Below are 27,487 nucleotides of genomic sequence, written 5' to 3'. Positions count from 1 at the left end.
ATCTTATGCGGCTGTTATAAGAGATATTTTGCTACAAAACTGAATATTACTCATTTCTCCCCTACTCATATGAGGCTTATGAATAAATCCGTCCATAGTGCATCTGTTGAAACTATTTGTTACTAAATAGGAAATACTTAAACTTGGGTAAGACTCCCCGGAGACAACAGACTTTTTACCGGCCGATAGTTCTTCGAGTGTATGAGGAATCGGTCGATACCAAATTGGTGTAATGTGCGCACTTTCACACACAAACCGATCGAGTTAACTGCGTACCTCGATGGAAAACGACTCCCTCCCACTTACCCGTACACCTCCCCGCGTTCGCCCGTCCCGTTCCAGAGCGTGGATGTGACGTCACGGCTGCAAAGCTGGTTTTTACAAATCATCATTTTGCTCAAGGAGCCTCTACATGTCTCATAATCTTTTTACCCTACCAGCGCTTCTAGACCAACATTTGGCAAGTGCTGAGAAGAAGCGCCGCAACAAACTCAGTCTCCACTGTCTGCCGGTTAATATAAATAAATAAATAGAAATAGCAGTAGTAAGGTACATTAACAGCCCGACTAAACTATAAGTGTATTCTGAGGAGTCCAAACTTGAGTTTTAAGTAAAAATAGCACAGTTTCTTGTTTGACCAGGGTGTTGCAAGCATTTATATTATTAATATGTATGTTAAAGATTATGTATGTTTGTTGTAGCTTATATTTAAATAGTGTAGATGAAGGTTGACTACTTACCCCATATTTATCTTTAGCTGAGTGTACACAATGATTGCCTTTATAGCTTGAGGAATAAGAGCGTCTTTTTAGGGCTCTCAAGATTGATTCATCTTGCATTTTGAAAATCTGTTTATGTGCAATGAAATAGTGTTATAGAAATCATTTACATGAATGAACATTCTTTGTTTTATGTGCCTAAGTCGTAGATACTGTAGTTGTCACTAACGGTATAAGCGCCAATAAGTCTAGACTGCCAAAACTAAACGAATAACTAATTAACTAATAATAACTTCGGAATCGCCACTAGGCGTTTAGCAGTTGTGCCTTATTTCATGTTGTAGCAGAACGCGGGTTTCTTCATAATATTATTGTAGAAAATAAAATAGAGCGCGGTTGCGATTGTGTATGAATAAAACTGTTAAAAAGCAGCTTATTTAACAATACCGCGCTCCACGCTGCAGTAGACTTTCAATTCGCGCGCGATATCTTTTCAAAAATATACGAATTGAAATTATATTGCTTCCAAAATACTCCCCTCGATTGTGGCTATTTAGAAATGCGAAATACACGAGTCTCTCAGCAAACGATTCCGATGTATCTGAGGGTTGAGTGTGAGTTTACATCAAAAAATGACATTAAATGTATGACGGATTGTACAGCGCCCCTAGCGGGAAACGTTCAAAAACTAAAATTTTGTGTGACGCGCGCACTAGTGAGCTCGTTAATTTGATGTAAACTCACACTCAGCCCACTGCTCTGTCTCTTTCAGTCATGTCAGTATCATAGCATGAGGGAGAGAGATGGATAGATTCAAATGTTGCTATAATATGTTAGAAATAGATGTTGTATTTATTCTCATTATTTATTTATCTGTACTGTTACAGACGACAACACATCGAGCTAAATGCTTTAGCATTTTATGTATTCGTAATGTGTGCTTTCTCAACAAAAACATATTCTGGCTGATGTGTTCTCGACTGATCAACAGTACTGCCGTTGCCATGTGAACTTTATCTTTAAATCAAAGCAATAGAATACACTTTTGAGTGTGTTGTTTGGCCTTTCTGAATAGATTATTATTAATAATAATAAAAAATGCCAATCTCAAGGTGACCCGCCCTGCAGTAGCAACCTGGGGTTATGTAGGGTAATTATAAATAATATAAATAGGTAAATATTACGGTGGACACTATGCTCATATACTGTATTTATATTAGGATCAATTAAAATGAATGGTAAAGTTGGTATGACTGTTTCTTTTACTGAACTCATTGCCATAGATTTTTTATGTATATTTGTGTATATTTTTGGCTTGCTCTTAGGTTACAGTCAAGTGTGTTATGTTTGTTTTTAAGCACCGTCTTCTTTTTCCTGAACACTTGTTTTTACCTGCGACTTCGTTTATATTCTGCGGAATTTGGGATAACGAAGTCGTGGGTACCAACAAGTAAAACAATCTTTAAGGAATGTAGAAAATAAAAAAAATATTATTTTTCATAACATTTAATTAATTACTTACATTAAAACAAATAACATACATAATCTTCATTATAACCTCTCGGCAAGTTGCATTGAATGATTTAGATCGACTAGAGATCTATACAATAGTACATACAAATGTCCTCATACACCATACACAATACATCCTCATTGTACAGCCGGCAGCATAAAGAGCCCACTAAATAGTGTCGGGAATATTACACACGATTTTGTAAGTTATTTTCAAAAGGTCATAAATACACTTACAAGTATACACTACATTTAATAAAATTACACTCGTTGTATGTATATTAGTAGCCTTTTTGCAATAAACATAGGCTTTTTGACATGCTATGTTCAGTCATAGTAAAGATAAAGTTGGCGAAATAGTAAAGACACGACACACCATGTAAATGATGTCTTCAGCCGATGGCTCCTCTCGCGTCTAAATATAAAACACAAGTAACTATCACTTGGAGAGTCAATTTAGTTTTACCTTGCACAATTCCATGAAAATAAATAATAAAAGGAATGATTACTGGCACGTTGTTATACATTATGATATTTTATGTGTGTACTGTACATTGTCTATGATATTTCCTTAAAACGGGCAGTGGTAGATTGGACCTTGTTGCATTGTCTTAAGGACCAAAACATTCATATTTATAACTTGACCTGATTAAAGAATATCAATACATTTTTGTTTATTTCTTCGAATTGATTTAGCTATGTTCACATTGTCTTCACAATGAAATATTTTATACAAATGAGAGGTCGCAAACAATTTGGTAATTTCTAATGGACGGTAAATGATTCAACTTAACTATTCCAAAGTCATTGTGCGGTTCCACAGATAAAATAAAGTTAAATTTCAACAAAAATTTACATTGTCGCACTATAACCTCATTTATTTACATCATACAAATATAATGCTATTCTATGGTCTCTTTTAAATATTTTTATCAAAATTCTAAACAAAATTATCAAAATATATTATTCTGAAGACTACAGCGTAAACATATCAAAATGTATATTCGTATAAATACAAATTCAATAAAATCTATTCTTTGTATAACTAAAAGTTGTTTAAAAACTATTATAATAAAAATCATGTTGTTTTACAAAAATAAATTTTTAATACACACCAGTCGCCAGGCAGTAATTTTTTTCAAGATAATCATGTTCTATATTATGCGAGGAAGACTAACTTACTATATTGTGATGTATGTTTTTGTAACATATCTAAATTCGTTTATTTGAAACATGGTTCAACTACATCGAAGATGCGCTAATACGTCTAGCGGTACAGTTGGATACATAATGTAACTAAAAATAATTATTAAATAATAGTAAAATGCACTAGCAAATGGATTCGAATAAATAAATAATAAATATCGAAAAGTAATCTACGCTTTTAGGGCCGTATTATGGAACGACTCAAAATGTAGGATTGAAGCCTGTGGTTGGTAGAAATTAAATTACAGGCTTGAATTTAGGCTAGTTTGAATCGAGTATTGAGTGTCGTTCCATAATACGTGCCTGACTGTACCTTTAGACATCGCCGAATTGTATTTATCTTTACTAAGATCATTCGTCATTGGTCAGTAGACCGTTACATGCTAATAATTCACCAGTAGGCATGTATTTGGCTTGTTCCTATTAATGAAGAAGTTATTACAAATGTTTCGTTCAATGTGGTCCCTGATTTAAATACTGTATATTTAATAGATAATTGTGGTCGGGGATAGTACTTTCAAGGCACGCATTTGCCGGTCGGATGTCGGCCAAAAATCATATGTCCGTGATACCTTGTACGATATGATTTGACATAACATCTATTCTAGGATTATACGTAGTAAATGGCACATTTAAATATGTAGCATTCGATTTTTTCCTATAAAAAATGAACTTCATTATAATAACGTTTAACATACTTTTTTAGAAATCTTTGCTCTAACATCACATCAGTACAGTTTTTCTTAAACATATAAAATTAGCTACTATGCGAACAGTAATAATATTTTATATATCACAATCATATTATACAACGAACAAATTGACTTTTGCAACTCACGTTATAAATCAGTCGTTTATACAATTCAAATGATAATTATCATTAATATTTCGTAAAAACGTGATAGTAGACTTAATTGAAGTTATTAATGCGGCTGACTGTACGTTCGTTAGCAAATCAACTTGCGCATTGGGTTTTGAACGTTATGCTATAGCATCAAGGTTCAAAATCAATTGAAAAGTGTAAATTTTTGGAAAGTTGATGTGCTTACGACTGTATCGCTCTGAAGTGTCTATGGCCACGAAATGAAGACTATAAATATGAGACTCATCTTTATGCTTGTGAGTTGCAATAGAAGTTTGTCTAATAGTACCAGTGGCTTCGGCAGGTTCGAACAATAATAAATTAGACCCTGGCGAAAAACTTAGGAAAGAACAGAGAAGTATAGAAATATTAGGAAAAAATATAAAATTGCACGCACGTGACAAGTTATCAGTTAGCACCGTTTGATATTTTTTTATAATATTTGTGCAAGAAATTATAAAAAGGATAGGAGAGAAATAAGAATAAATACAAGTTATGGATACCATCTGTCCACCCATCGCAGCCACTGCCTCTTACCACTAACACTAAACAACATAAATACAAAGCTATCTATTTACAAGATACAATTCGAAATATAGAATATTACGATTATACACGTCTCCATATTTTTTGTAAATAAAAAAAGAGTTCGTAAGATAATATTTTTCGAAAATACATTCCTCTATTTCTTTGCACAGGGTTGAAATACTTTTCAAAAGAATGTCGTAAACATTGATATTAACGGTCGCAGTAGCAACCCCGTGCGAGATGCGTAAATTTAGCCCTGTAATACTGACTCACATCATGAAATAATTGACGTCTCTACGTTACTTAATACAAACACTTTATATGTATGAGAATCATAAAACAAATTCATAGACATACAACTGAATAATCACTCATCTAACAGAGATTATACGTTCTACAGTTCCATAAGTCTATAACAGGCAGTAACATCCATTAAAAATTCACATAAAATCTGCTTTGAGCCCACAACACCGCACTGAAATGCTTCTACTAGGCATAGTCTTTAGCACTAAGCGACCCGGGCAGGCGGCGCTCACACTGTAACCGACAAACAAATATGTTAATACATAAACTATTATCTAGTTTACTCCCACAACCTGTTATAACCCATACCTAACACTAAATAAATATTAAAGTAGTAGTGCAATCATTAAACTTCATTACTTTACATCGGAGATATCGATGATCGAATTAATTTGAACCTATATATTTATAGGTTGCCTAACATTGTACTCGTAATCTTATTACATTTACCTATAGTAATTAGTAAAAGTTAAAAACCCCTATGTTATCTTATTTAAACCATGTATTTTGGTATAATAGTTAACAAGAACCCTTGTGAGCGTTGCGAATGTCTCGCGATTCTATCGGCCTAATCTAATTGTAGCAGTTTTACAAGAATAATTAACAAATGAAAATTAGGAGCACAGGCGTAGTGAAATTCAGTCACGACTGACTTACTTAAGTGCTTTTATTTGTCAATTCAGGAGTTTAGATAAGATTCAAATAATACTACACGCTATTCTTAGAATAAATAATTAAATTATACATAATAGTATTTTTGTAGTCATAGTATCAATGTCTTAAAAAAGACCCAATAAAAAATAAATAACAGTTTAGGTAAGTAGCACAGTAACTACGCCGTTACTCTTAAATATTAACTAATGACTAAACCCACACCGTTAATAAATTAATTAATAAAACTATTTTTAATAAATTACTTAATTACTTATTATCATTTGCTTTGGCTCACTATGCCAAATAGGTGGTTGAGGTCATATAGCTAACGTATTCGAATAAGAATGGATGTTTTCCATGGCCTGGCAGCGATAGGTAAAAATATGAATTTTCACAAGCGGATTTTCACCGCCACTTATATCTCGCGACGACGGGGCTGGCACGTCAAATGACATGTCTTCGCCCGGTCTTACGGAAAAACACTCACTGGTCTTGAATTCGTGACAGCATATTGGTCCTCAATCTTATTTGGCTAAAGCGGATCAGACTCCAATTTCATTTAATCACAATTTTTACCCAGTTATGATCTAGTCTTATTAAGATAGACAATGTTTTTGTATGCCATTCCATGTAGTACTTCCACTGTCTACTTGGTTATTTTCAGCCAAGCACAGTTCAGTTTGACACAAATAGTTCGTGACCCCAAAAATGGCCAAAAAGTTGACAGACGTGTTGCGAATTATTTGGCTACTTAAGCGTCACGAACTAAACGCTGACTGTACATGTCGTGTTACATACTTGTGAATGCACCAAGCGACAAGCTCTCACTGGAGAAAGCTGTCACGAAGTCCAGCCCCATTCTTTCCTACCTCAGGCCCGATTCGACCAAACTTTCATCCGAGAATAACTCCTGGTATAACTGGCACATTGACAGTTTCAGTAATATGTGAAAACTGACGATTTATTCTGAGATTAATATTTACTCTTGTTTGGTCGAATTCACCCTTAATAATACATATCGTACTCACCGGTATCAAACGTGCTGGGGTTGATATACTGTAGGAGATCCTGATCGCTCATATCGGTGAGCCCCTGTACAGGCGCGGTCATCTCCTGGGAGACAGCCTGCGAGACAGCCTGCGAGACGGCCTGCGAGACCGCCTGCGTCACGGCCTGTGAGACTGCCTGAGACATGGCCACGAGCGGAGTCTCGCCCGGCTGCTCCGCGGGGGGCTGCGCGTCTGTTGTCTGTGGTATTACCATTACGTTATAGATGACCCACGCGGAACTGTCCCACCAAACTCAATGACAGGGGGACGCTACCATCGTTCAACTATATGGTTTCCAACATGGCAAAAATCGGAACCAGCGATCCGGTATTGACGGTGGCGCCCCACTGTCAATGTCATGCATAGGACAGTTCAGTATTTTGGAACTATATTAAGGTTGAATTAAATCTAATTGGTAAGTATCAGTAGCAGATGAAGGGCGAATTAAGATCCGAATGAATCGCTCTGACTCGAAATAATTGACTTCTGTTTTAAATTAATCCAAATAATGAAGGAATTCTTGAGATTTTTAGATTTGCAGTTTAGGAGAAACATAATTTAGGTCTCCTGGCTTTTTATGCAGACAGCTGAACAATGTCTTTCTACTTATGTCGAAGTCTTATTAATCAAGAAAATCCTTAACATCCCATTAGGACCTTACCTACCTACTCAGCGTATGGTATGTCCCACTACGATTTTCAGTAGACACATTTCAGAATCAATGTAGTAAATAGTAAAGAATCGCAGACGGACGACAAGGGTGATAGAATAACATAAATAAACAAATGCTCAATGAAACAGTAATTTACCTGCATGACGCCGCCAGCCGCGTTCTCAGTCCCCGTCGTGAGAATATTCGCCGTGTTGATGGCGGACGTGACGAGTGCATTCATGGTGGTGTCTGACGTCAGGATTTCAGCCGCTGCGTTCAGGATCATGGACTTGACGGCCGCGGGCGGCGTCTTCACCGATGTCAGCTGCACCTGTTCTGGCAGCATCATCAACTCCTCCTGCGACGTCGTCGCGGGAAGACCCATGCGCTGATTGTTGTCGCACAGCATGCTCGGCGACACCTTGAGGAGCATTTGAGAGGTTAGCAACAATGAATTGGTTCTTCTGCCTATTAAATTTAAGGGCATGGCACCAGTAAACTGGAGAGACTTACCAAAATTCTTGAGGTTGATATACCCGTCATGCAACGTAATGTTCATCGATTCACGCGAAACTTATTACCAAAAACTATCGTTAGTATCATAGTTATCGCGAACGAAAGCCGAATGAAACGACTGGTTAACATTAAAATTAAAAGAGCCGTGTTAATATTGCTGTAGGTACAATACAAGCATCTTGTACGATGAACAAAAGCGGACTTAGCAGATTATATTCTTTTCTGTTATTACCCACATAGTTATTATCTTAAACTTTATAGAATTTAGTTTTTTTTATGAAACCTTTTACCAGTAAACGAAGCAGGCAGGCCGAGTGTGACAACATGCAAAAGCACGAATGCCCGCAAGGTTGAAGAGTAAAGTTTACAATACAATACCGTTTAAGTTCGACCTGATGTAATGGACTGAATGCTGAAATGGTATGGCGAAAGATGAACGACTGTAGCGAAGGTTAATGATGAATGGTTATGTTAAATGATGGAATGGATTGAAGCAGCTACGTGAGACAAAGAGTTGAGTAATGTATGGGCGGTGAGCAGGACTACTTACGAATACTATAAAGTCACATTCCTTACTTCCTAAAAATGTACAGTATACAGAATATTACGAGTAAGTGGGTAAGATGATTGTAGAGGCAGAGGAAAGCATTCAGCCGATTTCAATTCCTAAAATTGATAGGTTCTATTTCGCTGTAGACAAGCATCACTATTCGCCACATCATCATCATATGATGGACCCTAGATTGTCCTTCAACTTAGCGCCGTTACTAGCGCATGATGAGAGTACATGTAGATTGTTTTTCAGCAGCCATTGGTCAAAAGTTTAAATTACCTTGTACACGTGCATCAATTTGGTACCCCTTGTCTTAGCATCTTGCGTTAAGTGGTGGTAAAGAGATTTTGGATTATTTAGTCCCGTTTTCCAAACTGCTTCGGCCTACCGCTCGTTGGTTTACCTACAGAAGTTGTAGTGGTGGGAAATTAATCCCGGTTTCCAGTGCTTTCGGCTTGATGACTGAAGTAACAGAGGTGGGAAAGAGTCATAGGATTTCATTTTCCTGGCTGCCTCGTCGGCCTACCGTTCGATGATAAAGAAGTTGCAGTGAAGGGACAGAGAGGTGGGATCCCTCCCGTGTTCAGCAGCATCGGCCTATCGCTAGTAGTAAGAAGTACAGAAGTTACAGTTCTGGGAAATAATAACTGTTTTTCTGCTAGCTGCTGGTCTGTCGCTTGATAAGTACTTAGGTAGTAGAGAAATTGCAGTGGAGGAACAGAGGGATTAGTCCGTTTTCCTAGCCGAGGCGGCCTACCGTTTGATGATACAGAAGTTGCAGTTCTTTTTTTCTGCTAGCGCCCAGTTCTTAGCTGCCGGCCTGTAGTGTGTCCTACCTACGGGTCGAGGATGACGTCGGGCGGGCCGGACGAGACAGGTCGTCCCCACGGGGGTTTCCTTGTCTTGCCCCAGCTGCCGACCTGTGAGTATATCCTACCTGCGGGTCGAGGATGACGTCGGCCGGCTGTGCGCGGTGGCGGGTGAGCCGCCGCCCTACAGGTCGTCCCGGGTAGGGTTGCCAGGTGTTCGGCTTTAGCCGGACATGTTTGGCTTTTTACGGTCTTGTCCGGCTTGTCCGGCTTTTTTTACGCTTTTTATTTGGCTGCCGCGTCAGGCGAAAGTCGAGCCACAGAATAATGAAGCGCACGCGTCAAGACGTTGGGCAACCGATGATGATTGTACTCACTCGTGAGCAATGAGAGCTATGACACTAATTAACCTAGTCCCGGGGCTTCCGAGCTCGTCCTGCCCTAGCTGTCGGCCTGTGAGTGTATCCTACCTGCGGGTCGAGGATGACGTCGGGCGGGATGGCGGCGGCGAGCGGCGGCGCGGCGGGGCTGCGGCTGGCGGGCGAGCTGCCCGACAGGTCGTCCACGCGCGAGTTCACCAGCTCGTCCAGTTTGGCAGCGTCCGCGGGCAACATCGCCGCCGTCGCCTTTTTCAATTTTAGCAAAATTATAATCATGTGGACACATGAAGATAATCCTAGCTATTCTGCTGTTCTTATTAGATGTGCAATTTTTTGGTTTACGATAATAAACTATGTCGATATTCCGAAATTTTACGTATCTAAATTCGTTTTTGGTTGTTACGGAAAACTGAAAGCTAAAAAATCACTAAAAATTATTACATTTTAAAGATCCCGTGTTAATCTAAATTATTCATGATTAAAAAGTAATAATTTCATTTTGTCAATTACTTAATTAGCCGAAATCACTTAGGTATAATAATATCTTGAAGCAAAGCAGGTGGCAGCTCCTACTTAGAATAAAATTGGTACAAGTTACAATAACGACGTACCTTCATGGCGTCTTCTACCAATGCTTCCATGTGCGCGCTTTGCCGCGCCAGCCGCCTCTCGATCTGATTCGACTCCATCTCCATCTTGGTCATGGCGCCGAAAGGGTTGAAGGTCTCGTCCGGGCGCGCCGTGTTGTAAACCATCATGCGCTGCTCGGACGGCATCACGGTTGCCTGCATCGACGTGTCCGTGATCATCAACTCTGGGTTCAACACCTTCATATCGGGCTGGATGTCGATCTGCGTCTTCGCCGAGATCAGCTGCCGCATCGGGTCCATCGCCTGCATCATCGGCGGGTAGATCTGGCCCGCGTTGTCGTCCGAGTTGAATATCGCGGCGGTCACCGTCTCCACCATCTTGTCCGTCTGCACCTGGTTCTGGATGGCCTGCAGCTGCTGCGTGAACGACGCCAGCGGCGACGGCGGCTCGCTCTGCCCGGGCGTAGTCGGCGACATCTTTATGGCGTCGTAGCCGTAGCTCACCTGATCGGGCAGTCGGTTCGTTAGTCAAAGGCGTACACTTTGCGCTGTATGGCCGTTACACCAACTTTGCAAATTATTATGTTTGTTGAACAAAAAAGCAAAAAAGAAGGTGTTGCGACTTGTTGGATAAAATTTGCGTCTACTAATCAAGGCAACCATGGCAGATGTCAACAAGATTCCAAATTGTAAATGCGGCTCTCTCAACCGGGCCGGTTCTCAACGCTCTCGTCGTGTTACCTGAGTCTGGGGGTCCCTGGCGATGGTCTCGGACTTCAGCCGGAGGTCCACGACCTTGAGGTCGTCGGCGAGCATCTGGCCCGCGGCCGGCTCGGGCCCGTCCGGCCCGCACGACGACTCGCCGTGCTCCAGCGAGTGCTGGCTCGACTCGTCCGCCACCTGCACACGGTAAGAACTAGGCCTTGACGCGGAGAACTAATATGGCCTTATTAAGAAATATTTAGGAACCTAGCTGTCAATGCTGATCGGGAGTTCTAGTAGAGACTGGTTACGAATTGAACTACACGCGCTTAGGGAACTGAGTATAGACGAGGAACCAAAGGGTTCCAGAAACTTTAACTCAGATATTAAAGAGATCATGAGAAGATGACTTGCTGACACAGAAAGAAGAGAGAAAAGAAATCATAATTAAAAATAAATAGATGTATCAATTTACCTCGCTCTTGAGCCCCACGGGCTCATGATCGGGCATCAGCAACGAAGGTCGGCGGACGGGTAACGACGGAGGGGGCATCATTCCTCCCCAACCCACTAGGGGGCGTTCGCGTTCCCTCTCCTCACCTGGACATAAGACTGTATAATTAGCCATCGCCACGGAAGAACATACGCCTAGCTACGTGCCAGCCCGGAATCACTGCCCTCGGAAACGCGCTGATTTTGATTCGTGCCACTTTAACGTAAATGCGTCCGTTTCAATGAAGTTATAAAAACAGGGTCTCCATAGAAAAACTATTTCGATAAATGGAGCTTTATCCGTCACGTTCTCTCATGGTCGCATCGCAGATTGAGCGAGTGAGGCGGATAGATGCAATCGAATTGGTTCGTCGAGTAAACTTGCTGATACTTTATACGCTATCACCGAAGTACGAGTAATTGTCTTTACTATCGCATTTGATACGGTAAATATGGTACGAACTTAAACCAATTTAAATAACCTGTATAATCTACTTAAGCTAAAAATATCTATTTTACAGTTACTTAAAAATACTGTTCATTATATTACTTGCCGGTGGATAAAAATTACACAAATCTAGTTTGATAAAATTCAATTTTAAAAATGAAAATTAGTAAACGAGTTCTCACCCAACCACAGAGGGTAGGTGGGGTAATATTTGAAGGCTGAAAAAGTAATTTATACTAGTTTTAACTTCTCAAGGGCAGCTTGATGGTCAGGTCAGGGCAAGGCACGGGTTAATCTAGCTAATGGTGTAGGATGGGGTCTGTATAGTCTGTACCTAAATAAACCTGTAGCCCCCGTCATGGAGGTTGCCGACAAAAAGTAATGGCGTGCCATAGCATTTTGAACCTTAAGATCGGCCAACACGATCGTTAACAAATCGTCAGTTAAAAATGAATTGACTAACCGTTAATTTCTATCGGCCAGCTGAAACCGGGGGTGAGTGTAACTGAGCAGTAAGTTTTGTGAAAGTTTTTAATGAATCGTAGGTCAGTATACACCATATATGTTACGTAATATTTAACATTAATACAACCGGCAGTTTCAATAGCATCATTTTAACGTGAGTTCTTTTGAGTAGTGTGCGTCAGAATAAGTGTTTTATTTTGTTTTGTGTTTCAGTGTGTAATATAGAATATTTACCTACAGTAACCGTCAAATCGATACTGAAAGAAAGAACAGCTTTATTACAAGGCACGATATAAGCGTAAGTAGGTTCCTGAAGTTTATTTAAACTAGTAAATGTGGTCACCGTGACCAAATAGACGGATATTTGACGGTTAATTTACCTATCAGTTCGGGTATTTAAATAAAGGGGGGTAAATTTGGAAAACGCGTTATAATTCAAAGCGTTGTTAAGAACTCGCAGCATTAACTAGGCCAAATTGAACACCCATGTGACATTATAGAACAAATGACGTATTAATGCAAGAACTAAATAATTATTTATCTAAATTCCCACCTATTCATTTATATTAGAAATTAGAAATTAATAGTTCAGTCAGTAGTTTGGAAAATAAAATACCGCGCGATGTAATATGCGCACAGCGCCATCTATCGAGTTGAATATGCACCATTAATAAAATTCCTGAACTTCAAAATGCAAATAGGGATTATGCATGAACATTCTGGTCATTACGATAAAGTAAAAAAAAAAAACAAAAGCAAAAATCATTCAAAGTCATCAGGAAATGGACTAGGTATTTTTGAAATTGAATTAAATTCTTTGTTCCCTTCAAATGGGAACATGAACGGTTTTGAAAAGCGACATTTGGAGCAATAATCAATAATAATAAAACGTATGTCTTTGCCTGCATTGATGCAGAATTTAAAAAAACAAAAGTCATGCATCGCCCCTACTGTGGGTAGTAGTAGAATGTGTGTGTGTGCGTGTTGATGTCAGTACCGTGCTGGCGCGACGCGGCGGCTCTGCGCGGCTGGCCCGCGACCTAGACAGACCTAGCTTGAACAGAAGGGAAAAAAAGAAAGAGTACGCCATTTTCGCATCAGTCATTTCTTCCAAAATGTTTCTCATATTCTGTTAATAATTATCATCTCTGCACCTCATCATGCACAAACTAAAGCGCATGCTGTTAGAACGACGAAAGCAAGGTCTGGCTACTAGCTTAGTGGGCTGTACAGCTGTAGGTATACGTACAGAGGCGTGATTGATTACGTTAGAACACCGTACGAACTACAGGACACTGTTACGATGAGATATTAAATGTTTTAAAAATAAGGTTCGTTATTTTAAATTACATCGTCTGGTTGATTTAAGTAAAAAAGATTGTATTAATTACAAATGAAGGCAATTAGGAGAGATGTAATTAAATGACTCCCCCTATTTTTAATGATTAAACTCATTTGTAAGCTGGTTAGAGAGTGAGAATGAACATTGAAGTATTTGAAATGTATGTAGACAAACAAAAGCTAAAGACCATAAAGCAAGCAACTAATTCAATGGAAAAATAGGTAATGAAAAGAACTACTGAATTTAACTTGAAAATATTTTAGCCAGTTAGTGCATCGTGAAGAAATGCTTCAATATCAACTAACTAATGTATTCAGTGACAATATTAGTTGTGACAACATTAATGTAATAATAAAAAGCTATTAATATTGAAAAGCAGATTTTAAAATACCATGTAACGTGAAAACGCACAAAGGATAGCTGTTAAATTATTAACACAGTTTTATTAAAAACAACATTTTGGCAAACGTTTTAAAATGATAAAACTGCTTTGCTTTATAGTTTATCAGCTATTATGTCCATCAGTAATCATCACATAATTTATTAAAACATCATTTCAAATATCAGATATTATAACAGTTAATGCAATTTCAAGTCCCATTCACAAAATAATATTTTTCATTGCCATATGATTTTCCCGCAGTGTAAACTATGTTACTTGGATCCGAACAATGATTTGTACAAACATACGAGGTATGCAATGGTATGTATAAATTGACTTTCCTTTATCTTTTGTAAGACTAAAATATGGATTATGAACCATTGGCATAACTAGGAGACAAGGGCGCCCAACATAAATGCTACTAAATAAATATATTAAACATGTCCTTTTGCAAACATATGTAAATATACTATGTATTATGTATCAATAGGGTACATGACACATTCCACTGTACATTTTACGATAATGTTTAAAATAGACATAAATAATTTATCTGAGTTTTTATAATGTAGAGCTTTTATGAATCAATTTTGTTTGCTTTATTTTATTTTATTCATTTAGAGCTATAAATGAACAGATATGAACAATTATTTAACCAGTTGATTATCATAAATAGAAAATGTTGAGGAGTGTTTCTGGATATTTTTATACCAACAAAACGGTATTACTTTACGATAGTTTAGAACTTTTGTTCGTCAGATAAAAACTTGAAATATGATTGTAGTTTTGGTACAAGAATGAGAGACAAGATGATGGATGAGGGCGATACTACGAACGACAGACCATACACAAGGCCAAATATGTTGGATGTTTGATAAGAAATTTAATATCGAGGTACCCCTAACGCAGAGGCAGTCAAATAGAGCATTAGCTCTTGCTCACGTTTCTTAATCAAACTATTTTATCAAATTAAAATGGCAATGCCAGATTTTGTATGGAAGGTGGCGTCTTTTTTTTTTCGCGCGGCCATCGACCAAACTTTGTTTTTTGATTACAAAATACTGTAATAAACCAAACTTACTATGGCATGTATACCTCTAAACTCAGTCTAAACTGAGTTACGAGCATTAGAAGTTTGATGATTTTCATACTACATTTGCTTTATGCGCGCAAGTTTTGTAAGAAATTGCAAAAAAAAAAGTTTGGTCGATGGCCGCGCGAAAAAAAAAGACGCCAATTTCCGGCATTGTCTTTTGAGAACAGCATGGTACTAGTGTGTGTCATGTACCCTACTTGCAAGTGGACAACACTAGCTGCTATGTACAGACGCCCGAGGCGTGCCAGTTACGCGGGTAGGCACACAAGCGAAGCTAGGGCGCGCGCTTGCGCTGCGGGTACCTTGTGCGTGACGTGTGCAGTGGATCGGGCCGGCGGTGCGAGGGGTGTAGTAGAAGGCGTGTGACTCGGACGCCTTGCCGCCTGACCGCACGAATAGCTGCACCATTACCGCCTCAGCGATGTCCTGGCGAGCGTATGGCGGCACGCAGCATACTAGATGCGTCTGTAGAAGGAACTTCATTAGCAACTGCGCGATATACCTTTAGAGCCCTACCCCTTTAAGTCACGAGGGACCCTTTTACCAAACTTCTGTCTTGTCAGGGACCACATTTTTTTTCAAAATCCTATTAAAGGGGAGGTTGATTTCTCGCCCACTGTTCGCCGTTTGCGTTATGTTGACTCGACTCATCACGTCACATCACTTGTTTATTACGATGTCTTCGTGGACCACTTGGAATGCCTCCAGGGACCGCGGACCACCGGTTAAGAACCACTGATTTAGAGCATGGGGTAGAACGAAAGGAACGTTTGACCAAAGCCATGTCTTGACGAACATATGGCGGGGTATGTGGAAGGAATTTCATTGTAGCATCTGGGCGATATAACGTTTAAATATGGGGTAGAGAGGAGTGGTTGCTTAAGGTCTAATTTTATGATGGTCAAAAGGGCACCAAAAGAATCTCGTTCTACTCTCATAAAAGGCTATGGCTGGCTCATATTTGTCGCCAAACCTATGAAAGATGGAGTGTTTGATGGGACTATTCCTAAGTCTCGTTCGTTCGAAAAGTATGAGTTCTCTAGTGGAAACCACCTCACGATAAACATAGGACTCTGTTCGATGCACCGACGACTTCAAATAGGCAATTAGCGGTACTAAAGTGTTTGAGGAAGGCTTTCGTCCAGCAGTCAATAGCTTTTTGGTAATGAGAATCTGACTGAGAACGATCGGATATGTAGTTAAAAATAATACTGTTTAAAACTCACCTGTTGCAAGAACTCTTTGTCAGGTACCACCTCTTCCTCCCACACGCTGCGGCCTTCCTGCTTCTGGCTGAAGACCACGCGCGTCTCTTTGAGAAAGTTCTTCCCTAACAGGTAGAGTTCCAAGCCTCCGTTCGCTGGACAAGAGACCAGGGACTTGCGGCACACTTCTGGTACCCCTGGCGGTTGAGCTAAAAGGAAAGAGTTAAAGTTAGTCCCACTAATAAAATGACAAATGTTCAATTGGAAAAGGTTTATAATTCTGTGGTGTTCGGGCTGGAAATGTAAATAGGTTGTTAGAAGAATTAAGTTGAATGAATATTGACTGAATGAATTTGAGAGAGAATCCTAATGATGCATCCTCCTTAAGTTGTAATTGTCTTTTGATGTTATATATAGATCGTTTCATCCACGAAGACGCGCCCCACCATTCTTCCGCGAATGTTTGAGTGTTATCGGTACACGTTAAATTATCAATGAGTGCACACGCACACTACAATAATAACGCTCGGATTGCTCGGATCAAACTTTCCGCCCTCCGCGCTTCCTTCAACCAAAAATTGGTGGGACTCATCTTCGTGGATGAAACGAATAAACGATCTATAAAAAGAAGGATATTTCATAAAGTCCGTTGCTGGTTCCAATACACAGTTTCACTTATGCTAGGTCACATCACTACTACAGTGATGAAGACATTGCAACTCCTGGTACTCACTGCAGATGATTTGCGTGGAGCAGACCTGCAGCGTCTCCCGCTGGCCGGCCGCCGACACGATTTCGGTGCGGAACACCATGCGGCAACGAGTGGACTTCTTCTTCCCTCGAGACACGTGCGCTCCCCCTCCTAGCGACTCGCCGAACCGATGCTCCACGTCCACATTCCGTTCCTGAATGAGAGAAGGGTCGTGAAAAAATTATGTTATCGGGCCCAGAGGAAGCGTACCAGACTAAGTAACTTGTGATTTGAAGACCTTTGATTTGTGTAAGTACTAAAGTGTGGTAAATAATTGAACCAGAACTCTACCACCAGACAATTTAGGTACCTATTTAACTACATACATGGTCTAGCACGTAAGTACGTCGGAATTCTGTTATACGTAAATAGACAGAAACTCTTCACGCATATTTCACGAAGGAAACAGTGGCGGTTACAGAGATAAACTGGAGCCAGTGAATAAGAGAAAAGAACACCGCGTTCTTAATATTCTTGCGTAGGTACCATATTATGTCATGATCTACGTGTTACTATAAAACAGCTGTTCACGTGAATAATTTGCTTTGAAACAAAACAAAGCAAAATTGTTGTGCAATTACCTACATTTTTATTGCCTGCACTGATAACGATGCGCTATTTATAACCGTTCGTTCACCTCAGATAGTGCAACCGACCAGCAAATTGACAGTTGAAGGAAGATTAACGACTCGGTGACGTGACCAGTGGCCAGGCCGAAGAATATTATTATTGTAACTCAAGAGAATGACAAGGTATCGATCGCGAAAATAGCATTGCGTATTCAAATTAAGTTATGAAATGAGACTGAACCGAGAGAAGTTAGATGGAAAGCATAGAGACTCAGTTAAGTGTGAAAAAGATGAGAGTTAACAAACTATATTTTGCAATCATTTGCTAGTCACTTGATAATCTTTGAGACGGATCTAAGATGGCACGGTCGCAGACAATGTAGCTGCTAGACTTTGGAGATAGCACAAGTAAGGTTTGCTGCTAGACACTTCATAATCTTTGGGATTGGGATGGATCTAAGATGGCACAGTCTTAGACAATGTAGCTGCTAGACTTTGGGTGATAGCACAAGTAAGGCTTGCTGCTAGACACTTCTTAATCTTTGGGATTGGGATGGATTTAAGTTGGCACAGTCGCAGACAATATAGCTGCTAGACTTTGGTGATAACACAAGTAAGTCTCGCTGCTAGACACTTCTTATTCTTTGGAGCGGATCTAAGATAGCACAGTTGCAGACAATGTAGCTGCTAGACTTTGGTGATAACACAAGTAAGGCTCGCTGCTAGACACTTCTAATCTTTGGGATGGATCTAAGATGGCACAGTCGCAGACAATGTAGCTGCTAGACTTTGGGTAATAACACAAGTGAGGCTTGCTGCTAGACACTTCTTAATCTTTGGGATGGATCTAAGATGGCACAGTCGCAGACAATGTAGCTGCTAGACTTTGGTGATAACACAAGTAAGGCTTGCTGCTAGACACTTCATAATCTTTGGGATTTGGATGGATCTAAGATGGCACAGTCTTAGACAATGTAGCTGCTAGACTTTGGGTGATAGCACAAGTAAGGCTTGCTGCTAGATACTTCTTAATCTTTGGGACGGATGTGAATCTAAAATGGCACAGATTCAGACAATGTAGCTGCTAGACTTTGGGTGATAGCACAAGTAAGGCTTGCTGCTAGACACTTATTAATCTTTGGGATTGAGATGGATCTAAGATAGCACAGTCGCAGACAATGTAGCTGCTAGACTTTGGTGATAACACAAGTAAGGCTTGCTGCTAGACACTTCATAATCTTTGGGATTGGGATGGATCTAAGATAGCACAGTCGCAGACAATGTAGCTGCTAGACTTTGGGTGATAGCACAAGTAAGGCTTGCTGCTAGACACTTCATAATCTTTGGGATTGAGATGGATCTAAGATAGCACAGTCGCAGACAATGTAGCTGCTAGACTTTGGGTGATAGCACAAGTAAGGCTTGCTGCTAGACACTTCATAATCTTTGGGATTGGGATGGATCTAAGATGGCACAGTCTCAGAAAATCAAAATCAAAATCAAAAATATTTATTCAGTTTAGACCACAAGTGGCACTTATGAACGTCAATAGAAAATAATAAAAAAAGAAAAGGTAGCCCTTATGGGGCACTTTACATGTCTCCTTATCTTTTGGGCCCTACCAGCGCTTCGAGACAAACATATGGCAAGTGCTGAGAAGAAACGCCGGAACAAACTCAGTCACCACTTATTGACAATGTAGCTGCTAGACTTTGGGTGATAACACAAGTAAGGCTCGCTGCTAGACACTTCTTAATCTTTGGGATTCGGATGGATCTAAGATGGCACAGTCTTAGACAATGTAGCTGCTAGACTTTGGGTGATAGCACAAGTAAGGCTTGCTGCTAGACACTTCTTAATCTTTGGGATTGGGATGGATCTAAGTTGACACAGTCTTAGACAATGTAGCTGTTAGACTTTGGTGACAACACAAGTGAGGCTTGCTGCTAGACACTTCATAATCTTTGAGATTGGGGTGGATCTAAGATGGCACAGTCTTAGACAATGTAGCTGCTAGACTTTGGGTGATAACACAAGTAAGGCTCGCTGCTAGACACTTCTTAATCTTTGAGGATTGTGATGGATCTAAAACAGCTCAGTCCAGACAATGTACAATGTAGATTTGGGTGATAAGTCAGGTGCAAAAATTGATAGAGGTGCGCGAACAGACAACACTGATTGCTACTAATCTGAAATATTTCATGTTTGAACAACAAGTAAGTAGGTAGGTATGCTTACATATTCTCGATATCATACACACATGAGACGGGTTATGCAATGGATATTAATTAGTTGTGGATGTAACTAGTCTGAGCGAGATCGAAGGCCAGGCAATAAAAACTTAATTTTTAATTTTCACCCTTTATCAAAGTAAAAGAGTTTATCCGACTTCTAATTACAGAGATAGCAAGAATGTCTGTGCTCGCTCATTTAGTATAATTAAGTCATTACAAGACAAGACACATAAAACGTAATGCCTACTGTTGTACAGTAATTCTACATTATTATGTGTTGTGGCAGTGCTACTGTATCAGCGTCACTGTTTATCCAACGCGCGACGGCACGATAAAAACGATTGTGTTGTTTTATGTCTCGACCGATAACATTTCAGACATACAAACAATGTGCAGTTCTTTTTCGGTATGCCTACAATCCTACATACTTATCAAAGTTATACTGGGTTCTTGAGAGTACACTGACTCACAACCGTAAACCGATTCAGACCTTTCTAAATCTTCAGCGATAACAATAAACCATTTCCTTCACCGAAAATGGAATGTATATGCTGTAGTAGTGTATTCAACGAGGCACGGAACAATGCACAAACGATCGCTTATTACTGGTTTATGCATGCAGGTATAGTGCACTACGAGACGTGTGGTGCATAAAGGCTGATCTAGGCTCCTGACAAACGGTATTGTATTGATGAAAATTCACTTTAGAGGCATACTGAACTGAGATAATAAATATAAGAAAAAACTCTACATTTTCTGTCCTACGGTGATCATCAGAGAAGACATTAAGGCCTTGGATTAAGACAGTGAGATGTCACCCATGAATCTATACTCAAGTTAAGCCCAAGATTATGCTAAAATAAACGTTTGAGTTTGAGCGTCAAATTCAAACTAGAATCTTTAGTATCTTGAACAGGTAGAATTCAGTTACACAGTGAATAGGTAGGAATATTAAGGTAGTTAACTATTAACTTCAATCGAATGCATCTACGCTTAACATCAGGTGTGATTGCCGTCAAAACCTGCGTTTTGCCTTATAAAAAGCAGCTACACACGAGTATAAAGTTACGTGGATGCAGGTGGAGGACCGATCGTTGTGGAAATCCTTAGGGGAGGCCTTAGTCCAGCAGTGGACGTCATTTGGCTGAACGAACGAATATATAAAGTTACCTTGAGTATGCCCACGCAGTCGCAGGTGACCTGCCAGTTCTTCGTGGGCTCCAGGTCGATCTCGATGACGACGGTGCCGTCCTCCTTACGCTCCTTGCAGGGCGTGGAGTTCTTGCCCGACACGCGGCAAGCCTGGTAGAACATGTGCGGTGCTACGCGGCCCGTGTCAGTTCCTATGAACACCTGGAAGGGAATTGCTGCTGTAATAAAGATCCTAAAAATAAGGAATTTTAGAGTACTTCCTAATAGAGTCGATTTTGGGAGCAAAAAGTTTCTAGTTAAAGACTGGTCCGAATCATCCAGTTTGTCAAAAGAAGTAGACGATTCTGTGCTTTGGATGCTTTTAGTTTTTTGAACGATCCATGTTTACTTGATAGTATTGAGAGAAGACCATTAAGATGCTACAAAGTTTTCTAAACATACCTGTAAAACTGCTGGTTTATCGTATCCTACTAATTTGACTATTGGGAAACCATTCCCGGAGTTGTCTTTGACAGCGCCTCGGCTGCCTTCAGTCTGATATCTGCAAGAGAAACCAACTGGTTCAGAAACAGATCACACTTTATAAGACCTCAACAATAGTCCAAGCTAACCGCCTCGAAAGAAGAGGTAGTAGTAATATGTCTTTGCAACCCTTGTTCAATGGACGATTGGCCTGAAAGTTCCAAGATTTAGCTCTCACCTCGCTCTGTGCTGCGTCTCCGGCTGGCACAGAATCTGTAGCTCCACCTGTCCATCCCTGGAGCGGCTGGTGAGCGGCGCGGCCAGCCCCGGCGGGCCCGAGTGCGACATGGCCGCCAGCCGCCGCCTGGCCAGAGCCTGCGCCAGCTTGCCCCCGTATTTCCCCCCCAGCTTGCCCGCCAATTTCCCCCCTAGTTTACCCCCCGCGCCGGACAGTTTCCCACCGCCGGCGTACTTGTTCGCCAACTTTCCCCCACCAAGCTTTCCGCAAGATCTATACGGATCTTGAAACCGTTTACCCGGTGTTTCTGTTACGTTTGGACTAGATATGCTGCAGCCTGCTCTTATTCTGGAATCAAACATATGACACGATTAGTTGCACGTTTCGATTGGTGTGGAGTAATTCTGTTGACGGACAAATATACACCCAATAATGAGAATGACATGCCCCGGACGGACAATTTGGACACAAATGAAAATAAATAAGTTATTTATAATGAGTTATATCGACATGGTAATTGTTGTTCTGAACGCGTTATTTCAGAAGTAATGTGCGTGCAGTAAGCATGCATATGTGGATGGAACGCCTTAAAATTAAATGAACATTCATTAATTATAACATTGACTTGATATACAGGCATTTAGGTTATAAGTAGAGTTAAAATTTCACTAAATTAGGTTTATGAGTTATCATGAAAAAAGACTTTAGAGTTACTGAACAAAATCTAATTTAATATGTGACCTACACTCGGCTCAATATAGTTAAACAGATCGTCTGAAAAAAAGGAGTCCGGTAGGTGCGAGAAAATTAACTTTGACGTAACTACTGATATATTTTCAAAGAGGAGAACTCGGACTAGCTTTAGCTTTTAACTCTTACAATTTTAAATGAGGACACTTTTATTAATGTTTCGCTATTTAATGAATGATAGGTATAGTTACATATTTAGTTCCTATCGCAGATGCGCAGGGGCAAATCGAAGTCGCGCTATATCGGACACCCCTATTGCCTACTAAGGGCTTATTACGCCTGTAAGTATAGTAAAAATACCTCTTGGAACTAGATGATAAAGAAATGATGTTTGAACCTAAAAAAAATCGGGTTATGCACGTAACTTGAATAGTAACTAATGAGGTTAGTCCTATATTGCAAAAGAGACATACACAGGAGCCGGGAGAATGGGAGCGGGCGCTAGCTGGTCCGGCGCGTCGAGCGGCGCGAGCGCGGGCGCTGTCGCGGGCGCGGTCGCGGGCGCGGTCGCGGTCGCGGTCGGAGGCGCATGCGCGGGCGGCGCGAACGCGTACGCGTCGTTCGCATCGTCGCACTCAACCTTAACCCCTGACTCGCTCTGGCCCCGGCGTCGTTTGGAATCCGGGTGGTCCCAATCCTCCAAAGTTTCTGTTGATCTGTGCACACGTAGGGTTTCATATAGTAGGAGGTCCTTGTAGCACCATCACAGAACGCCCTATGAAGAAGGTCCCGACAGAAAGAAGCGAATGAACTAATGAGTAGGAAGGCGAAGTCCACGTAACAGCACGTTTGGGAAAGATAGGAATGATAAGCTTTACCGTAAAGGTAACATGTGTTTCCGTAATTTACAACATGTTGCGTAATCCCTGAAAGATGTATAAAAAAGTTGATCCAAGTTTAGTAATGTCCAAAATGTAATTAAGTACTAATGAGGAATTAACAGAATTTGCGACAAATATTTGTGGTGCGTTGTGTTTAACTTGTATTTTGAGGATACCTTTTACGTCCTTTTATCTTATAACTAGAAGATGACGTTTTAAAAGATGGTCGATTTCGAAAATGATGAAATGAGCTTATCGTAAATTGTAAATCTAATTTAAAGGAAAACCGTCTGATAGACCGATAGTGGACCAGTCTGATACCATGTGCAAAAAAGCGACACAAGTATCACAATGGGTCGTCAAATGATATCGATCTTACTTATTTATCGCTTCATTCGATAGACGCGTGAATCAGATGCGCAAGCACGTGCCAAAAATACGAATTAGCACGTATAGTAGATACTCTGCGCGCGCGCATGGCATGTCGTAATCGAATTATGAATTTATGAAAAATTGTTCTGAGAGGTTTTCAATGATTACTTTCTGATATAAGAATTATGTAGAGTAGCTTGATTAAACGGTCCTGGTGTAATCGTTAAGTAAATTCGATGTCTTAAAAATTCAACAATTTGCGAACAAAAAAGTTAAATATTTACTAACAAACAATGAGTAGGTAGGTACCTAATCTATGTCTGAAATCTCGTAATATAAATGATGAAATAACGTTGATGTCAGAGATAATTTTTAGCGCTAGTTGATAGTAGCTTCCGGTGGTAAGATAAAAAAGAAATGTCTTCATAAATTTTATTTGAATTTAAATTGAATTTATTTTCAAAATTGGTGAATTCTGTTGTCGTCGACTGTGTTGTTATTGCAATCCCACTTAGAGGATGACGGCGGGTCTAACGACTCCTCGTGAGTCAGATCCATCAAGAAGTTTACCGGTCACAGACCGAGTGCCCTTCAAATTGTGTCTCGAAGTTAGGACTTACATAACAAGACCAGTAAGTCTAGCACGAAAAACTTTCGACTTCGAATCGTTTGCGTATTCGAATCGCCATCGAGATTTAATATGAAAAGTTAAAACAACGCCCTTGTGAACGTAACGTAAAGTGCACTTAAAATTTCCAATTTTACAGACCTTCTAGAGCAGATGCCGCAAAAACTATACAAGATACAAAAAAACTAGAGTATGAGAAATGGTAGCGCGAAATTAATTTTGACAATCGAGATCATCACGTTATCGTTGAATTTGAAGGAATCTGATTTTGTCGAATACGCAAACTATTCGAAAACGAAAGTTTTTCGTGCTAGAGGTTTGCGTTGAGGAAACATGTGACTGTAGTTAGTAATCAAAAACTCGTAGGAAGTCAGGCTTATTTACAAATTAAACTTTGTTTTTATAGGAAAGCGAAATGTATTCGCGATCAGTATTACCTGAGCATCCATTGGAGATACATGGCATGACTAATTGATCATGTGATGCATTAATGTATGGCATTTCAAAGTAACGTGCGCCTCGCGGGAGTTCCTTTTAATTATCTGATGTAAAGTATGTAAATGACTTAAATAATTTGGATTCGACTGTCAATTGCCATAATAAATAACACCGTCTAGAAAATTTACCTAAATCTCACGTGTAGGTACATAATGTTACTATCACGAGATCTGTTAGTTCGTAGATACTAATAATATGATGTAAGTAATGAAAATTAGTTTGTGAAAATCATAAAAAAATGTTTAAATTCCTGCTTCGAGGACGTACGATACCTACTGAATGAAAACTGTAACAAAAATCACGTAGAGCCATCAGTGACAAAATACTATACACAAAGTGATTAATTGTGTGAAGTTGTCCAAAGATTAAAAATAAAAGTTATCCTAAGTTATATTGTAAAATAATGTAATTGAATGTGAAAATGTGAATTTTCTCGTTGGAATAAATAAATTTTCTAGCCGTAATTTATCGCATGAATTCTTCATTGTACAAATTCAAAGAAAAAGCTGTTACGCCGCGGACTTGTTTGTCCATGCGTACACGCACCAAAACCGGCGATTAATATCGATTGCGCGTGATTACTTACATTTAGGGTTGCTTGAATACATTTATTTACATTTTTAATAAATAATAGTATGTATGTAAAATGAAGTGCTGATGTTATTTACACTGCCTATGCAATAACTAATTACAAAAATACAGAACAGAAGAATTTCTGAAAAAAAAAAACACTTTGTCACTGTCTGTTACTTATTTTTTAAAATGAAATATTGAATTTTAATCTTACGGCATTTACAAAATAACTGATTATTTTATGTCTTTTTGTATTAAAAATTATGGTAATTAATCAGCCCTAGAATGTTTGTCTAAATGACGCATCTTCACTTGAAGGTCGAGTTGTGAGGATCTACGCGGAACCACGATATCGCGCTAAATATACGACGAATTCGCGGTTTTGGACGCGCTGATAGTGATGTACCACTAACAATAATACCTCTTGAAGCCGAATTAAACTGGAAAAACAAAGTTTTTCCTCATACATAGCTGGAATAACGAAAAATTAAATTTTACAACATTTTAAAAGTGTTAACAAGAGAAGAAGCTTGGGTATAATATGATGATGAATGATTTATTATAATGCGTTTTGTTAAGCACATTCAAGATGTGTGTTAGCCTTCGTAACATCATGAAGCAAGCTGTATGACATACACTGAGCTGTTCCAGCGCAGAAGCGTAAAAGGCAGTACATCTCACCTGTTGACTGGGTCAGGCCCGAGGCCGCTGTCGTTACTGTTCTCGCAAGGCTCGGGCGGCCTCAGAGAGTGTGTCTGTGCATAGTGCGCGAGTTTCCCGAATTTGCCTAAGTGGGCGAATTTGCCCGGGTGGGCGAGCTTCCCCGGGTGGGCGAGTTTGCCCGGGTTGATCTTTCCCGGGTGCAGTTTGCCCGCGTGGAGCATTTTGCCTGAGTGCGGCGTCTTGCCCGGGTGCGCGCGTTTATGGGGGGCCCTTATCACTTTTCTGTGTACGCGCGCGCTCATTGTCGCTGTCGTGGAAGTGGTCATTTTCATGCCTGCCGACAAACAGAATTGTTCTTGTTAGAAACCTGTTTTTTGTTTTGTTATGGGAAACACGTTTCTGTTGCTGCTTTAGATAAAATATGTCGATAATGATGTTGCATCTTTTATTTAGTAATTCCAAGTAAGATAACTGAGATAACTGACCATCTCTTAATAATGTAATTTACTTTAAATGTGACTGCTTGTATACAAAATTAAATAGTTAATAACTGACTTAAAAAAATAAGGCTTATCAATTTATCTATTTTGAATCAAAATTAAGTTGTATCCTATCTTAGTGTGATGTGATCAATCAAATCGGGAATAACTCTGCTTAGGTCTGTAGTGTGAAGTGATGTAACTCCGCCAACGTTATGACGGCGGCCGACACTCTGGGGGCGTAGTGTGAGTTTACGTCGACTGCGTAAAAAAGTGACATCAAATGTATGACGGATTGTACAGCGCCCCTAGCGGAAACTTTCAAGAACTAAAATCTTCATATAATTTTTAACGCGCTCGCTAGTGACGGCGTTAGATGTAAACTCACACTAAGCCCTCTGAATCACGCAGCAGCGTTGTCCTTCGCCTCCAGATCGCAATCTCCGCTTTAAAGACGGTCGTATAAAGTACGCCTTCAATCCCAACCTACAAATACTTACCTTTTGACTACTAAAAATCATTTTACATTCAATAAAAAGGACTTGTGTCCAAATAGCATACAAATATCGTCTAAAAAGAGGTTCATTTTCGTTGATAGACTGTAAATAGGGTGAATATGAAATCGGTACAATGGTAGAGCCTTCTTTAGACAAAAACTATTTTCAAATTTGAGGCCATTTTAAAATGCTCTACGTATTATGCAAGCCATTGATGTGGTCAATGGCTTGCTTTATACTTGTTGATTTCATATTAATCCTGTACAGGTTTAAAATTCTTAGTAAACACATGGTACAAAAAATCTACGGTGGATAAGCTTAGGATCAAAGGAGTA

General features: G+C 39.8%; 1 protein-coding gene across 3 annotated transcripts; it reads right to left on the bottom strand.

The window, feature by feature from the left end:
- Positions 1-2,212: 2,212 nt before the first annotated feature.
- Positions 2,213-26,510, bottom strand: NFAT (nuclear factor of activated T cells 3). 3 transcript variants are annotated; one of them, XM_028300773.1, is made up of 15 exons: positions 26,195-26,510; positions 23,035-23,277; positions 21,872-22,219; positions 21,613-21,712; positions 21,190-21,372; positions 17,199-17,370; positions 16,487-16,674; positions 15,563-15,725; positions 11,511-11,635; positions 11,075-11,233; positions 10,355-10,837; positions 9,834-9,989; positions 7,643-7,906; positions 6,813-7,032; positions 2,213-5,364 (listed from the first exon to the last, which is right to left on the bottom strand). In XM_028300773.1, exons 1-15 carry the CDS (start codon positions 26,506-26,508, stop codon positions 5,360-5,362), a joined length of 3,123 nt encoding a protein of 1,040 aa, XP_028156574.1. In that variant the 5' UTR covers positions 26,509-26,510; the 3' UTR covers positions 2,213-5,359. The 3 variants fall into 3 exon arrangements, with proteins under 3 accessions (XP_028156574.1, XP_028156576.1, XP_028156577.1); XM_028300775.1 differs by lacking the exon at positions 9,834-9,989; XM_028300776.1 differs by lacking the exon at positions 23,035-23,277.
- Between the last annotated feature and the right edge of the window lie 977 nt (positions 26,511-27,487).

Source organism: Ostrinia furnacalis, unplaced genomic scaffold (assembly GCF_004193835.3).
Source record: "Ostrinia furnacalis isolate ACB-3 unplaced genomic scaffold, ASM419383v2 OfSCF0786, whole genome shotgun sequence".
Lineage (NCBI taxonomy): Eukaryota > Metazoa > Arthropoda > Insecta > Lepidoptera > Crambidae > Ostrinia > Ostrinia furnacalis.
Note: the sequence above shows the minus strand (reverse complement) of the source record. Positions and strands in the feature narration are given on the sequence as shown.

What these genes read in the sequence shown, in the direction of transcription:
- NFAT (XM_028300773.1), bottom strand. Translation starts at nt 26,508, where the DNA reads ATGAAAATGACCACTTCCACGACAGCGACAATGAGCGCGCGCGTACAC. An exon ending in ACTGCGTGGGCATACTCAAG is followed by an intron (nt 17,371 to 21,189) that starts GTAACTTTATAT and finishes TCTCTCATTCAG; the next exon opens with GAACGGAATGTGGACGTGGA. An exon ending in ACAAAGAGTTCTTGCAACAG is followed by an intron (nt 15,726 to 16,486) that starts GTGAGTTTTAAA and finishes TTCCTTCTACAG; the next exon opens with ACGCATCTAGTATGCTGCGT.